The sequence below is a fragment of the Mandrillus leucophaeus genome, unplaced genomic scaffold (genome assembly GCF_000951045.1).
Source record: "Mandrillus leucophaeus isolate KB7577 unplaced genomic scaffold, Mleu.le_1.0 Scaffold145, whole genome shotgun sequence".
Classification (NCBI taxonomy): domain Eukaryota; kingdom Metazoa; phylum Chordata; class Mammalia; order Primates; family Cercopithecidae; genus Mandrillus; species Mandrillus leucophaeus.
The window spans coordinates 4,659,989-4,676,906 of record NW_012101421.1 but is presented as its reverse complement, the minus strand read 5'-3'; the positions used below and the strand labels follow the sequence as shown (position 1 = coordinate 4,676,906).

At 39.6% G+C, this 16,918-nt stretch overlaps 1 protein-coding gene across 1 annotated transcript; it reads left to right on the top strand.

Annotated features, from left to right (window-relative positions):
- The first annotated feature begins 929 nt into the window (after positions 1–929).
- ZNF396 (zinc finger protein 396) lies at positions 930–5,721 on the top strand. The gene is given in 5 exon segments (XM_011974426.1): positions 930–1,307; positions 1,310–1,425; positions 1,701–1,863; positions 5,275–5,510; positions 5,512–5,721. Coding segments are annotated over 5 exon segments (1,023 nt in total). The 5' UTR covers positions 930–1,009.
- The last annotated feature ends 11,197 nt before the right edge of the window (positions 5,722–16,918 follow it).

Sequence of the window (16,918 nt, the reverse complement as noted above, 5' to 3'; positions counted from 1 at the left end):
AATAGAGATGGGATCCTACTGTGTTGCACAGGCTGGTCCCAAGCTCCTAGGTTCAGGTGATCCTCCCATCTCCCACCTCGGCTTCCCAAAGTGCTGGGATTTCAGGCACAAGCACAGTGCCCAGCTGATTGGGTTTTGTTTTGTTTTGTTTTGTTGGAATGGTTCCTTTAATGTGGAAGTAATGTTTTAACAGTAAAAGCTGAAAGTACTTCCCTCATGAGACTATTTCTTTGAGCTCTTTGCAGCAAACTGAAAACTGATTGGCTCTTTGAACTGGCTCCAGACTCATAGCATTTCTCAGGCTTCCCTTATTTCCATTATCTGAGAACTTCTATGCAATCCTGGGTGATCTCTTATTGTAATACTCAGTAGCCTTGTGGGCATGGTTTTCAGAATGAGTTGTGAATCGCTTATGCATACGAATTAATGAGTCTTAGCTATTTGGTTCTCTTAAAGAAGTATTCTTCAAAAGCATGTTTTCTGGGCCAGGCGTGGTGGCTCATGCCTGTACTCCCAGCACTTCAGGAGGCAGGTGGATCACCTGAGGTCAGGAGTTTGAGAGTAGCCTGGCCAACATGGTGAAACCCGTCTCTACTGAAAATACAAAAATTAGCCAGGCGTGGTGGTGGGTACCTGTAGTCCCAGCTACTTAGGACGCTGAAGCACGAGAATCACTTGAATCCAGGAGGCAGAGGTTGCAGTGAGCTGAGATCACACCACTGCACTCCAGCCTGGGTAACAGAGCAAGACTCCATCTCAAAAAATAAATAAATAAATAAATAAATAAATAAATAAATAAATAAATAAAAGCATGATTTCTGTTAAGACTAAGGTCAGTATTTCCTATACAGTCTTATGTTTCTAATCTTAGTTGTTTTGTTGTAAGAAGCATTTGTCTTTTGTCTTCTTTCCACTTGTTTCTTTAATCATATTTAAGGAGTGTCCATAAGGAGAGCTTTACTTCCTTGAGGATTAAAGCCCAACAGTACTGAGCTATTTGTCTGTCAAAATGTCTGCAAAATTGGGAAAGTCATCATCACTCCTAACACAAATTTCAGAGGAGTGTAATGGGATTCTGACAGTGAAGATGGAAGAGGAAGAACAGACCTGTGATCTGGACTCTAACCTCCACTGGAGCAGCAGCTACAGCCCAGAGACCTTCCACCAGCAGTTCAGGCAGTTTGGCTACCAGGATTCACCTTGGCCCCGGGAGACTCTGAGCCGACTCCGGGAACTTTGTCATCTCTGGCTGAGGCCGGAGGTGCACACCAAGGAGCAGATCCTGGAGCTGCTGGTGCTGGAGCAGTTCTGGCCATCCTCCCAAAAGAGCTACAGGCCTGGGTGCAGAAGCATCATCCAGAGAATGGAGAGGAAGCTGTGACTATGCCGGAGGATGTGGAGAGAGAGCTTGATGGACCAGAGCAGGTAAGAAGGATTCCTGTGGAGATGAAGCCCCAGGCTGAGTCAAGAGTGCTGGCACATCATTGGGCGTAGAGCTCTCAAACTGTATTCCCAGTCAGCACAACTTGGTGTGTAGGGGTGAAAGTACTAATGGGTGTCCCAGCAAATAGAAGGTGGCTCTACTTTTTACCTCCCTTTTCCTGTGTCCATAATAGTTTTTGCATAGTTTATTCTCTGTCATTTTATCCTCAAGTCCCAATCTCATGGTGTTCTTCAGCCTCAGTTATTCCTGTTTTTAGGTCTTTTTTGGACAAAGGAAGGACATGATTGCAGAGAAGCTAGCACCTTCAGAAATCACTGAGGAATTGCCAAGTAGCCAGCTCATGCCCGTGAAGAAGTAGCTCCAGGGAACATCATGGGAGCTTCAGTCCTTAAGACCGCATGATGAAGGGGCAGGATTCAGTTCATGATGGAAGGTGTAGGGGCCCTCTGCTCACCACACACATCTCGGCTGATTTATGCAAGAGGCCTCAAATCTCCCGCTGTCATCTTACTGTGGAAACTTCTGTTATTTGCCCTACTAAATGAAGATCTTCAGTAGTCTGTTCTTCTTTTTCAGAGATTCTTATAAAATCTTTAGATATTAAATCCCTGACATCTCATCAGGGTTTTCATGCCTTTTTAAAGTAGTCCTTTTATCTTCAGGCAGCCCTTGAGGCTTGTCTGTGGGACCCCAAGGTACACAGCCCAGAGACCACTGATCCTCATCATCATTTCCTATATGACTGCTCAGTTACTGGTGGGATCTAGTAGCAAAATTGCCCATATTGCTGCTAAGGTGACTTTGTTCTCATACATTCTTTGAATACATTTCTCTACTCCCTCACATCCTCAACTGGCCTCAACTGATCTTTGCATTGCTTTCTGTAAGTGCTCCAGCATAGCTGTGTAGCAATCTGTTCTTCCATTGCAAATACTAAACAAATAAGTGCTAGGGAGAAAAAATAAAAACAAAACAAAGAGTAAAGGGGTTAGATGAAGGTAAGAATTGGAAATAAGGCTGAGTTAGAGGCCTTATGGGTTGTGACTGCTTGCTCCTGCTTCAGCCAGAGTAGCTGTGTTTTCATCTGTTTTATATATTGGAACTCAGTGTAAAATTTCATTTGATAAAAGGGCCACGCTACTGTAAACAGAATAGCGGGGATAGGATCTTATTATATAGAGTGGTAGGAAGGCCTCTCTGATGAAGCAACGTCTGAGCAGAGACCTTCCTTCTAGATGATCATCCTGGATAAAATAGGAGCCAGAGATTAAGAGGGAAATCCTACTTGGGAGCATTGCCTTCCCTCCCTCCAGCACTGCTTCCATAGTTCAGGAGTGGCTGATAGCTAAGCAAGGTTAGAGTTTTTCCAAGGGAATTTTTATAAGAAACTACACAAAGAAAATACAGTAATTTAGAAAGATTTAGAAAACATTGCTTGCCCTAACTTGGCAAGTACTGACTCTCAGAAGGCTTATACTGGGATACATAATACCTCCAGTCTAGAAATTGTCTTAGTTTACTTAGAAAAGTGAAAGTCTTTTCAGGAAAAAGTATTTTCCATCAGGAAAGAGAGGGAGACCATCCCATACTCAGCAGCTTGGTGTGGCGGTGACTACAGAAGTATCAACCCCAAAGCCAGGTGTGGCAAGAACCACATCCTACCTGTGAGTGTCCTCATGGAGGCCTTTCCTACATTTTTTTAAAGATTCATAGAAATTTGAAACAGAATGCAAAAGGTCCAGGATCTTGCAGTACATGGCAGAGAGAACCAGCATCATGTGATAGAATAATAGAACCATTTCTTAAGGCCACAACATGATTTCTGTGGTACTGAGTCATGTCTTATCAAAGCTTCTGGGAGATGATCTTGGTCTCAGTGCTGTAAAGTATTAATTGATGCCAGGATTTTGATAGTAACGACTAATCATTGAGGTCACTTTGGAATATAAACTAGCAAAAATGAATTTGAGACAGAATCCTTACCATTTATAAAATTATTTCCACTTAAACTAGTAACAATAAATGAGTATGCCATATGCTATGGTTTAAATATTTGTGTCCTCCAGAACTGATGTTGAAACTTAATCCCAAGTGTGGCCTTTGAGAGGCAATTGGATTATCACCCCTGCCCTCATGAATGGATTAACTCATTCATGGATTAATGAGTTCATGGGTTATCATAGGAGTAGAACTGGTAACTTTATAAGAACAGGAAGAAAGGGCTGAGTTAGCATGTTAATATGCTGAGACCCGTCACTGTGAAATGCCCTTCACTGCCTCAGAACTCTTCAGAGGGTCTCCACCAGCAAGAAGGCTCTCACCAGGTGCACCCCTCCACTCTGAACTTCTGAATCTCCATAACTATAAGAAATTCTTTTTATAAATAAATTACTCAAATTCAGGTATTCTAAGCAACAGAAAATGGACTGAGACACCACATTTGTGAATAAATACAATAAATAATTTTAAATTCCTTTTGTGATAACTAGACCCATTTGATTTGATTTGATTTGATTTTTATGTAGGTTTTTTTTTTTTTTTTAAGTTAGGTTTATTTAGTTTGCTGCAGCAAGAAAGAGAACACGGCACAGAAACTATGGGGTGTGTTATTAAGAAGGAATTGGGAAGGGCTTATGTTAAGATTTGAGCTTATGTTGGGTGATTCTAAGGAGATTGTAGAGACAGCAGGTAGATCCATTTTAAATAAATTCTAAAGAGTAAAACAACTCAGTTTTCTTATTCAGTATCACACTCCATCACTAACTGTTCTCCCCAGACCACCTTTCTCACCCCATCCTTTTGATTAGGCCTTGAGAGGGCCCAGGGGATCACTTATCATCAGTGCCTCTCTGGGTTGCTTTTAATCTTATTTATATAATTACTTCAGCTCCAGCCAAGTCATGTCCCCAGATATGTCCAAAACTGTTGTACTTTGCTTTTATAAACTCATTTTAAGCTCCTGTCTTTCAGCAGCTTCAGTTAGAATGCCACCATGAGGATAACTAAAGTGATTTCTTCAGGTAATGCATCCACATTACACTGGCATTTTCACATCTGAGTTAGCAGTTCTGCTGGAGCTTTAGGCACCCTGAGTCATAAGGCCCTCTGCATCAAGCCAGGTTTGTGTGCCGCCTGAGTGACTGCAGCCCATAAGCAGCCATGTACATTTTTCATAGATGTTAAAAGTAATACAAAATAATACAACAAACAGCCATTCAACCAGTAATATAATATCCATACAGGAGTAGAGGTTTTTCATCGATGGGTACTGTGCTACCCTTGATATTTTGAGGTACTAGTTATCCTAGTCTATATTCTTCCCTTTATTTGCCTAACTTATATTTTCTTACTTTATTTTCCACATTCCCTTTTGGCCCTTTGGCTTTCTTCAGCTCATTTCTTTGTATAGTTATTGATTCCTTTATGATTATTTAGCTTTTATTTGTTTATTGATACCCCAGTACTAAATCTTGTTTCTTACTCCCACTGGCGCATTGGATTCCTCTCCTTCAAGCTATCTCTCTGTATCTCCAATCATTTCTTCTTTTTAAGCCCTTTCTTTCCTTCCAGACTTTCCTTAGTTTCTGATGTCTTTTTATCCTTATTCCCTATTCTGTCTTTTCCGTAGAACTTTTCATCTTTATAGTGTAGTTGACTGCCTCCTCAGTATGTAAACCTTTCTCTTTGTCTTATATAATCTTCTCAATATTTTGTCTTACACTCTCCATCCTTCACATTGTGTTGTTTTATAAACATGCTAGCAATAATCATGTATATTTCATTTGGATCATTCTTTCTCTTTCCTGATGACATTCATTTTTCTATTTCAGATGAAGACATCAAAACTACAAATGTGAAATCCGCAGCAAGGCAGAAGACTTCTTTAGGCATAGAACTGCACTGCGATGTCTCTAACATCCTTTATATCAATGCCTCCCAGAGTTCCACATATAGAGCAACCCATGAACAAGACGGTAGGCTTGAAAGGAGACAAGGAAACCCTTCTTGGAAAAAACAACACAAATGTGATGAATGTGGCAAAATCTTTAGTCAGAGCTCAGCCCTTTTTTTTACATCAGAGAATCCATAGTGGAGAGAAACCTTATGCATGTGACAAGTGTGCAAAGGCATTCAGCCGAAGCACGATTCTGATTCAGCATCGATGAACCCATACTGGTGAGAAGCCCTACAAGTGTCATAACTGTGGCAAAGCCTTTCGTCAGGACTCGAATCTTTTTAGACATAGGAAAAGACACATTAGAAAAGAAGTCCCATAAGTATCATGAGGGAATCAAAGCATTTACTCAGAGCTATTTCAGCACAAGGGAAGACGCAAGGTGCAAACGCTCCTTAGTACAAATCAGTGGTCTTAGTAAGCACCAGACTCCTTTCAAGAGCCATGAAAGCCACAGGAGAGAAGGTTGAAGATCTCATGTCAGCATAATTTACTTTCCTGCTTATTAATGCAGTGTCAATTCTGATGTTTGCCATTCCAAAGCTTAATTCAGATTTCCATCCCTACACAGCTCTTGAAAAGGCATTCTCAGACATGTTCTACTATTTTCATTATTAACACATATAATGAACTAGTATATATCTTTTTAGACAAGTTGTTTTTTCCCTCATTGAGAAGGAATGTTTGAGTTACTCAGTGTAAAAATAGATATTCTCCTCCATTTCATAACTTAAGCACTAGAATTCTAAAGACCAAAAATTAAAGCACTCAAAAAAAATTCCTGGCTGGGTGCGGTGGCTCGTGCCTGTAATCCTAGCACTTTGGGAGGCCAAGGCGGGGAGATTGCCTGAACTCAGGAGTTCAAGACCAGCCTGGACAACATGGTGAAACACCGTCTCTACTAAAATTCAAAAAATTAGCCAGGCGTGGCGGCATGCGCCTGTAATCCCAGCTACTTGGGAGGCTGAGGCAGGAAAATTGCTTGAACCTGGGAGGCGGAGGTTGCAGTGAGCTGAGATCACGCCACTGTACTCCAGCCTCAGAGACGGAGCGAGACTCCGTCTCTAAAATAAAATAAAATAATAAAATTCCTATTTTGTCTTCTGTTACCAGATTCAAAATATGAACATAGGATTGCAGAGGCCCAAAATAATATGTACTTCAAGACTAGGCTGAAGTGTCCCAGGTCACTTTCAGGAGGCAGAGAAATAAAGGGCCTTAATCTCTTATGAAAGCACACAAGAGCCTCCATACTACTGATACCAAGTGAATTTCCTATGTTGGAAAAAAATAATCTCCTTTGCAATGTAACTTGGAAATAAGTCAATGGAAACATGAAAATGACTGCATGTCTATAAGGAGTCAGCTAAACAAGGAATGTTTTCATAACAATATTATTCTGTGGGTGCTTCTGTAATTAAGATGATGATCATCTTAATATAAAGAAAAAAGGGAGATGAACGAAATTGTCAAACGAGTGATGTACCACAAGTGTTGGCAAGTACAGTGTGTGATGGAGAAATGTACCACAGCTTAACTAGAGGAAGCCCTTAACTGCTGATGACAATGCTTCAATGTCCCTTTTTCTGACACAAATCAGCTATGAATATGTTTCAGGCATCACAAGACAACCTTTTCAGAGTCGTCTGCATTCTTAGTAAGATGAGTTTCTAGACATGCTGTCATGAGATGAGACCCTGGTTTTGATGCTCTTGTACATATGGACAAATCACTGAAGTTCAATGTAAAGGGTCCACTGCAGTCCCTTATAAACAATTGTTGAACCTAACCATTATAGTTTATAAGTTTTAAGACATTTATGGGATATCTTATTTGGCTTATATATGGGATACGAGTAGCTATAAGTTTTACCTGTATTTAATTCAGCCAGATTCCCTGTTGAAAAATAAAATTACTGAATCATACATTATTAAAATTATTCTGACAGTATAAAAACAACGTAATTATCTCTTTTCCAGAGATTTTTGATAAAACTCTGTAATGTTACTACAATAATACATGTGTTGTGTTTTCCATGGTGTTACAGTTACCCAATATGGAGGCAAACATCAGAAATCAAAGTCCTTGGAATAAGGGAAAAGACTCATAGTCAACTTCTTTGTCTGGTTGGGTTCCTCATAAAGTGTAAAACATTTCATTCTTGGAAAATCCAACCATATCTTCTGGAGTATCTCCAGAAATTGGCTTAGAGGAGCTCCAAATATGTGGAATTACCACAGTCTACTTAGTTACCATGCTGATAAATATAAGATTAGTAGAAGAAGTGAGTGTACATTTTATTATAGAATTTTCTGATAGTGATTATGATTTGTAGCTCTAGTGAATATGAATTTTATATTGAGTTGTGTGTATTTTGAGTCACTAAAAATGTAGGATGCTTTTTATTTGGGGCTCATTCTCTTTGTAATTACAGAGAGGAACTAACCATCTGTTGAAACAACAAATGCCTCAGAGATGTGTATATTGTGAATTACTGCTTAAATACGGAAAGAGTTTCTTAGGTTCTGTGTGAATAAGATGGCAGAATCTAAATCAAGTATTTTGAAGGAAGCACCTATCTTCACTTGGTGCTGCTGTCAACTTTGTAAGGTTGCATTCTCTTTATTGTGAATAATATGAATGTCTTCACCAGAAAGTGGCGTAAATCATATCGTCTGTGATGAATCTTTAAAGGGTGTTTCTGTGTACTTTGAATTTCGTAGTTATGTAGGTATCCTAATGAGTGAATGGTACTAGTTTATATAAAAGGAGAATTAGTTAAGCTAACCTTGGTTTTAAAAATTAGCATTTTATTAGCATTTATTATTAACCATTATATTGATTAATTTTCAGGGATAGTAAATACTCCAAAATGAAATTGGTATTGTTTTATGGCTTTCACTTTATCTGGGCCTTCAAGGTTACCAATAATCCTTTGTGGTTTGTTTGTTTTTGGTTTTGTTTTTGTTTACCACTCCCATTCTCTTCAGAGACCAAGTCAAATGTTCATCACTGTCCGTACAACAGTGGCTTAACACAGCAAGCCTTTCTGTGTTAGGAATGCTTCTGGTTGCAAAATCCATCTTTGGTGGTTTAAACAAATAGGAATTTTCAACCCGAAATCTGGAAGGTGGGTTGCTGGCTCTTAATCAGCAGCTGGAAGGTCTAGCTTTACCTCATGCTATTTTGTCCGATTTTCGAGAGAGCTGTCACAGCTCTAGGAACTGGGATTAAGTCAGGAAGAAAGGACAAAGACAGCCATGCTAAGCAAAAAGCTTTCCAAAAACCCTATCAAAATCTTGCTTATGTTTCATTGTTACGTGTGTGTCTGGTAGGGAAAGCATTTTCAACCACTAGAGGGAAAGCAGGGCAGATGGGGGTTGAGGACGACATTGGGTTAGCCAACCGTGTTTGCCATACTAATCCTTTGTCACCTTACTCCTTATGAGCAGACAAGTATGTTTTGCTTCCTGCATTAAAGGAAAAAAAGTTAAGAACTCTTACAAGTTCCTGTGACTAAATTTGCCAAATTATTTACACTTTACCCATCATTTCCTTTCCCTCTTCTGAGAATGAGAGAGGGGTCTTTCCCCTCTGAGCCTCACAGCATTCTCACCTCTGAAAGGCCTTGGCTTCCAGTCATTCTTCCTCTCTTCTGTTTCTTCACTCTCTGCCTTCCTTCTGCATCCATCCCTTTAACACTTAAATATGCTGTTGTGACCCTCCCTCCTACCCTATATTTTTCCAGCTCACACTGGCAAAATTCAAGATGGTGGCCAGTCCCTGAGTGAGGGGAATTATGTGACCCTTAACTTTGCCCTCTTCATATGCATTCATCTCTCAACCAGAGTAATCTTGCTAAGGCATACATTTTATCATGCCCTTTTCCTGTCTAAGACATAGGCTTTCCCTTGTTTTAGGATAAAGTCAAAACTGCTAAACAAGATTTTTAAGGCTCTTTGTGATCTGACCACAGCTTACCACTTCAGCTTCAGCTCTTGCCATTGCCTCTGTGCTTCAGCCATTATAAATTGTCAGAAGTCCTCCAGCCTTTGGACCTTTCCATGTACTCTTTTTGAACGCCTATCTAGCTTTTGCATGTTACCTAATTCCTGTGTATTCTGCATGTTTTAGTTTAGGTACCACTTCCCTAACACCCAAAGAGTAGGTTGGGGAGGACCACCACACTCTTATGTTAATTGCATATCAGTCTGTTCTTATCCTTACCATTACATTTATCTCATGAAATAAAATATTTTTAAAGTATTAAATTGTAAATATGACTTCAAGGAAGAGAATAAATGACACCTTGGGGTGGAAAAAGTTACAGAGTAGCAAAAAGAAATATTTTTAAGGCTCTCCTAGTCCTGGAAAGAGTGAGTGAGAGGATGAGAGGGTCAGGCACAGGGTGTCCTTTCACCTCTGTTGCCCAACCCCTGCAGAACTGTGGAGGGGGTTAGGGGAGAATCAAGGGGAGAGGGCTGTGCCCCGTTGCCATTGAGTGCATTGGGAGAAAAATTGTTGAACAGACTGCTGGTGCTCCAACACTGAACTCTCATAAAAACGGCAATTCCATGTTAGGTAAATGGCCTCTGTCAGCTAGTATGTGGCTTGAAAGAGATATGGCAGTTTTCTGTACCTGGTGGGAACCTTGGAAAACAGCTGACTATAGAGCTGGAAAGTTGGAATAGTTGAGCAAGTAACCTTGTGGATCCTGTAGCAAAGAGCTGCAGGGCCCACCAGAGCTTAATGGGGACCTATAGCTCTTCCTAGAAACAAAGTGGAGGCAAATCATCAAGGAAGAGACACTGATCCCCAGCCCAACCAAAACAAACAGATGATTTGTTGCCGCAGGTTTGGTGAGCAAGCACCACAGAAGACCAGCTGCCCAGAATAAAAACCAGAGAAGATCAGAACAGCAAGCCTACCTAACACCCAATCCATAGCACCACCTCGTCACAGGGAATGTACGCCCCCCTCACCTTCTCAAGCAGATGGCAGAAAAGGGCAGAGTGAGAAATAGCCATGAGAGGGAGTTGAACTTAAAATGGACTGAATAATTCAATTTAATAATTAATAACTAAATATAACAATTTAATTCAGCTCTTTCACCACCCACCCACCCACCCAGTGGGGCAGGGATTCAAGAAAAAAAGATTATCAGTTATAAAAAATAAACTACATTTTCCTTTGCTCATTTGAGAAGCAATGTGATAACTTTTTGCCCTGTTAAATGGAGATTATATCTATTTCTGTATTGACTCCACTATTTCATGTTGCTTGAGAGCATGAGCTGCCTCATCCATTTACCATTGTTTCCTAAGCATCTGGCACAGTACGTGGCCCATAATAGGCACTCAAATACTTGTGGAACAAAAATACTTGAAAATTATGTATCTGATAAGGGATTACTATCTAGAATATATAAAGAACCCCTCCAATTCAACAACAGAAATTTCAAAAATGGGCAAAGGTCATGAATAGACACTTCTCCAAAGAGGATACATAAATGGCCAATAAGCACACGAAAAGATGTCCAACGTCACTAATCATTAGGGAAATGCAAATCAAAAGCACAACGAGATACCACTTCACAACGTTAGGATGGTAATTATTTTAAAAAGAAACAGGTTTTGGAAAAGATGAGGAGAAATTGGAACCTTTGTGCATTGCCATTGGGAATGTAAAATGGTGTAGCTGCTATGGAAAACAGTTTGGTGTTTCCTCAAAAAGTTAAACAAAATTCCCACATGATCCAGTAATTCCACTTCTATGTATATACTCAAAATATCTGAAAGCAGAGACTCAAACAGGTATCTGTATACCAATGTTCATAGCAGCATTGTTTGAAATAATCAAAAGGTGGAAACTACGCAAATGACCATCTACATATGAATGAATAAACAAAATTTGGTATAGACATACAAGAGAGTATTATTCAGCCCTAAAAACAAATGAAATTCTGATACATACTACAAGGATGAATCTTAAAAACACTATGCTAAGTGAAATAAGCCAGACAAGAAAAGACAAATATGATTCTGCTTATTTGAGGTACCTAGAATAGGCAAATTTGCAAAGACATAAAGTCAAATAATGATTACCAGGGGCTAGAGGGTAGGGGGAATGGAAGTTAATTGTGGATACATGGTTTCTGTTTAAGATGATGAAAAAGTTCTGGAAATGTAGAGTGCTGATAGCTGAATAACATTATGAATGTTCTTAATACCACTGAATTGTACACTTAAAAATGGTTAAAATGATAAATTTTTGTTATGTATGTATTATCACAATGAAAAACAAAAGCATTGGAAGAAACAAAAATGAAGCTGCTTTTTTATAATCCCTGCCATAATAAAGCTTATATTCTAGCAAAGAAAAAAAAAATCTTGTGGAATGAATGTTTTTCAAAAGCAAAGAATCTGAAAGATAAATCCAGATGTCCTTGGTGAAAGGACTGACTGTAAGCCCAAATAATGTTCCCTTTGCCACTAAACATTGAGGACAGGGGATGATGAGATTATCTAAGGAGCCCTGGAAGAATGTTCAAATGGATCATATAAGCCACAGATCCTGAATGGCTAGGAAATAACATAAAGATTGGTTGTAATTTCTTAGATTCAAAATTATTTTCTTGTATAAAGCTATGTGTTTAATTACTTTGCTGATTCTCGAGATTTTGCTCAATGTATGTACATTATTGTCTGGGTGTATTAATCTTAGTTGTCTTTGAGTCTAAATGGTTTGTCTTCAACTGAAGTGTCATTTTTATTCAAAGGTGACAATGACATTGGGAGACAGCTTGCATAAGGTGTGGAACTCCAGTGTCATAGTTAATGATCAACCACATAGACACTTGGTATCTTTTCCTATATAGCTTAGGAGGCTCAATTCTATCCATCTTAGAAGTAGTTGTCAGGATTCTAGGTAGAATATCTCCAGTTGGACATGTTAATGTGCTGCATCAGAACTGGATCAGCCTATTAAACTTTGTTTTTTATTTTTTGGCTATTACCAGTCTTGTTACCTAGCTGGTTTTACGGTTTGACTTCTTAATATTTTTTCTACCCCAAATGATTAGTCCAAGCCAATCATGATCATCCAATTCCACCTGTGGGCCAGGCATGGTGGCTCACACCTGTAATCCTAGCACTTTGGGAGGCTGAGGCCAGAAGATTGCTTATGCTCAGGAGTTCAAGACCAGCGGGGTAACAAAGCAAGACCCCATCTTTTTAAAAAGAAAAAAAAAATAAAACAAAAACAATTCCACCTGCCTGCTTTTGGTTTAGGAATGAGTATTTCACCCAATCCAGGCCAATGAGACATCAGGAGAAGCCTGCCCCATGACTTCTGGGAAAAGCTTGCTTTCTTCTAAAAAAAAAGAGACAGATGATATCGTCCTATTCCCACATGTTACTGTGACTGGTTACGATGCTAGGAAATGCTGCATCAGCTGGAAGATGAAGCTGATACATGTGGAGGAAAGAGCTATGAAAACTGCAGGATTTTAAGCAGATAAATGTGAAGGGAAAAAATAGAAAACTACAGGAAAGCAAGACTGAAGCCCTGATGTACCATTCCTTCAAATAGCTTTTTTAGAAGAGAATAAATATTTAAAATCAATTATCTAATCATCCACATTAATAAACGAGGGGGAAAAAAAACAAAAAAGCAACTTAAGCCAAGTAAGTAGGAGGGGGCGTAGAATGATAAAAACAAGAACAGAGGCTCTGACTCCAGGGAAGATAGAGTAAGCACACTCCTCCTGACCCCATCTCTCACACTAATTGGAAAGTTTGGACAAAATCTGAGGACTCTTCAAAGTAAATGACAGCAAGCAGATTGGGGAAGGAGGACAGAATTTGAAATCTACTAAACTAGCACTGAATTTACTATCTTCTCCACTTGGCATCTCTTTGCCTAGACTCAAAGGCAGCTTGAAACCCAGAAGTGCACACCGAGAATGAAGAGAAAGTTCCAAAATAAGAGTTCTGTTTCTGGCCTAAGGAATTGTACACTTAAAATGGTTAAAATGATCAATTTTTATGTTACATATATTTTATCACAATGAAAAACAAAAGTATTGGAAGAAACAAAAATGAAGCTGCTTTAAAAAAAAAAAATCCCTGCCCTAATAAAGTTTGGAGTAGGAAAGGGGGCTTCTAAGCGTCAGAGAGAATGGGGAAATCCCACATACAGTATTTTTTGCTTTATTTCCTTTCTCTTCTACCCCAGTCTTCAAGGAATACTATGACAGTAGCATTGGCATCAGCAGCACTGCAATGGCAGTAGTCTTTGAGAAGGCATTAAATTAAATTAATTTATTTAATTATCTATTTATTTTAGAGACAGGGCCTCACTGTGTCACCCAGGCTGTGGGAAGGCACTTTAAACTCAGAGGGAGAGGAATACTTTGTTCTGAACAGAGCTGCTTTAGTCCCAGAAGCATGGAGCAAATCCCCATTGCTTTTATTTTCTCTGTGTCCTCTGGCTGCTTGGACCAGGATTCAGAATGCAGTTGGGAGAAGTAAACAGCAGAACTAAACCAGGAAACTAAAACCTCAGCTTTCTAGCTGAAAAACTGGTAAGAGAGGCCCCAGGGAGCCAGAAAAGTGATAAAGTTATTGCAAAGAGGATGGAGATCAAGTGAGATCCCCTAAAGTTTTGTAAGAGCCCGTCTGCTCACCTCTAAACTGCACATGTGTGGAGCTGACCCTAAGTGGCACATCACAAGCATTGAGAACTGAGCTACAAGATAGACTACCGCTTAGGCCCCAGATTGGCCACTGGGTGGCACACACAAAGACCCAAATTGAACTGGAAATGTTTGAAACCTGAACTGACATTGAAACTGCAGCCCACACAATGCAGATCAGAACTCGCAATCTGACCCTAATTAGGGCATTTGCCTGTTAACCAAAAACATCAACATTCTCCTTATGACTTAAATAATACCCAGAATCTGACAGCATAATATTGAAAATGTGCAGGATACAATGCAAAATTACTAGGCACAGAAAGAACCAGGAATATCTCAAGTTGCAAGAGAAAAAAAAATCAAGTGATGCCAACACTTAGATGATACAGACGTTAGGATTCACAGAAAAAACTTTAAGGCAAGTTTTATAACCATGCTTTGAAAGTAAGGGTGAATGAATGGAACGATATATATCAGGAAAGAAATGGAAGATATAAAGAGGAAACGAATAGAAATTTTTGAAGTGAAAAATACACTGGAATCAACTATTGATACGTATGGCAACATAGATGAATCTCAAAGGCATTATGATGAATGAAAGAAACCAGCCTTAAGGGATTACATACCTTATGATTCCATTTTTATTACATTCTGGACAAGTCAATACTATTGTGACAGATGACAAATCTATGGTTGCCATGAATTAGGGATGTGGCAAAGGCATGAGTACAACTTGATGGAGTTTTACAGAATGATGGGACTATTCTGTATCATGATTTTGGTGGTCGTTTCACAAATCTAAAACTCAGAAATATCTGCCCCCTGCCAAAAGTGCCATATTTTGCTGTCAGTTAATTTTATTAAAAGAGAAGAACTCCATAAATAGAGAATAATGAAACAAATAAACAAAGCCAAAAGTTGATTCTTTGAAAAATTAATAAAATTGATAAGCCTCGCGCAAAACTTGACGTCTTGATTAAGAAAAAAGAAACCAGAAATTAGCAATGTCAGGAATGAAAGAGGGGACATCTCTACAAACATTAAAAAGATATTAAGGAACTATTTAGTAGTATTAGACATTAAAAGATATTAAGGAAATAATTGTGAACTTTATGCCAATAAATCTGACAACTTAAATGAATTAGATAAATTTCTTCAAAGATACAAACTATTTCCCCTTATATCTCATGGACCAGAAATGAATCACATACTCATTCCTCGCTGCCAGCAAGGCAAAGCAGTATCTGGCACAGGGAAGCAGAATGGTCATGGATAGCTTAGCTCAATTACAATTTATTCTTACAGCTGGGCACACTCCCAGCTCTCCATCCAAAAAATCAGGAGTGTATTAGAAGTAAGGGGAAGCACTTTGTGTAGGAAGCTAACAATGCTTGCCTGTTAGGTTTTGCAATCAAAAGACTCCTCATACTGTATACTTACTAACTAAAATGGAATCTTTAAGCAATGTACTGAAAGCGCCCAGAGGGAGATACTTTTGAGCTGAAGGGGATTGAGAGCTCCAAAGCCTAGAAAAAAATCAGTCTTGGATGGAATCTGATAACACCAAATCTGAAGGTCTATGCTTTCCTTCCAATGTGAACACTTTTTTTTTTTTCTTTTTGATCAGGATCTTGCTCTGTCCACAAGGCTTAAGTACAGTGATGCGATCACAGCTCACTGCATCCTCAACCCCTCAGGTTCAAGCAATCCTCCCAACTCAGTCTCCTGAGTAGCTGGGACCAAAGGTGCAGGCCACCATGCCCAGCCTGAAAACTTCTTGCTGGCTTCCTCCATTTCAGGGTACCTCCCTTCCCTCTCAGCACACCATCTCATTTAGGAGCCCTTACAGGCATTCTGCTCTTCTCTAGTAGCGCTCTACACTGCCTTGTGAATACTTGTTTTTTTTCTGTTGTTGCTGTTTATTTCCTTAATAAGAGATGGTAATGTTAAAAGAAGGAATCAAGCTGGACATGGTGGCTCACACCTGTAATCCCAGCGTTTTAGGAGGCTGAGGCGGGAGGATCCCTACCAGGAGTTTGAGGCTGCAGCAAGCTGTGATTACGCCACTGCACTCCAGCCTGGGCAACAGAGTGAGACCCCATCTCTTTTAAAGGGAAAAACAAAGAAGGAATCATGACTTCATTTTATTAATCTCTATATTTCTGGTACCCAGGTAGTATCTGTCTGGTAGTTTTGTTTGTTTTACCATTAATTGATGAATCAGATGTTTGGTATCAAGACAAGGTTGAAAGATTTGGCTGGTAAAGAAATGAGCCCTTTTTGAATTTAGACATATTATTATTTACACAGACACTGAAAGCAAAAGCAAGTGCCAGCTCACCATGAGCTGTTGTCTCAGACACCAAAATGACGACACCAAAACAGAAGGGGCTGGATGACTACAGCATACACTGTGGACACCTTGTTGCTGAGGGGTCAATGCCATGCTGCAGCTAAGCCTTGTTATAACCTGTGACTGTACTCTAAGTAGCTAAGGCAGAATGGCTCACTGGAACCCGGGAAGCAATGAGAAACTGCCTCATGACAGTCTCTTTGGAAGACAGAGAGCTGAGTGGGAAATGGCCTTGCAGTAGCTGCTTACAAGTCTCTCATTGCGCTCATCTTCTGGGAGGATACCAAGGTGTTCTGCCAAGATTCAGATCAGCTGTGGTTCAGGCATTGCCTATGTGGTCTATGTGGATATGTGCAAGATTGTCAGGCCCTGGTATGAAGCTGCCCCCTCCATTCAGGTTGTCCAGAGGAACATGATGTTTTATCTTGACTAGACCTTTAAGATGGCAACAAGGGCCACCATTCAGAA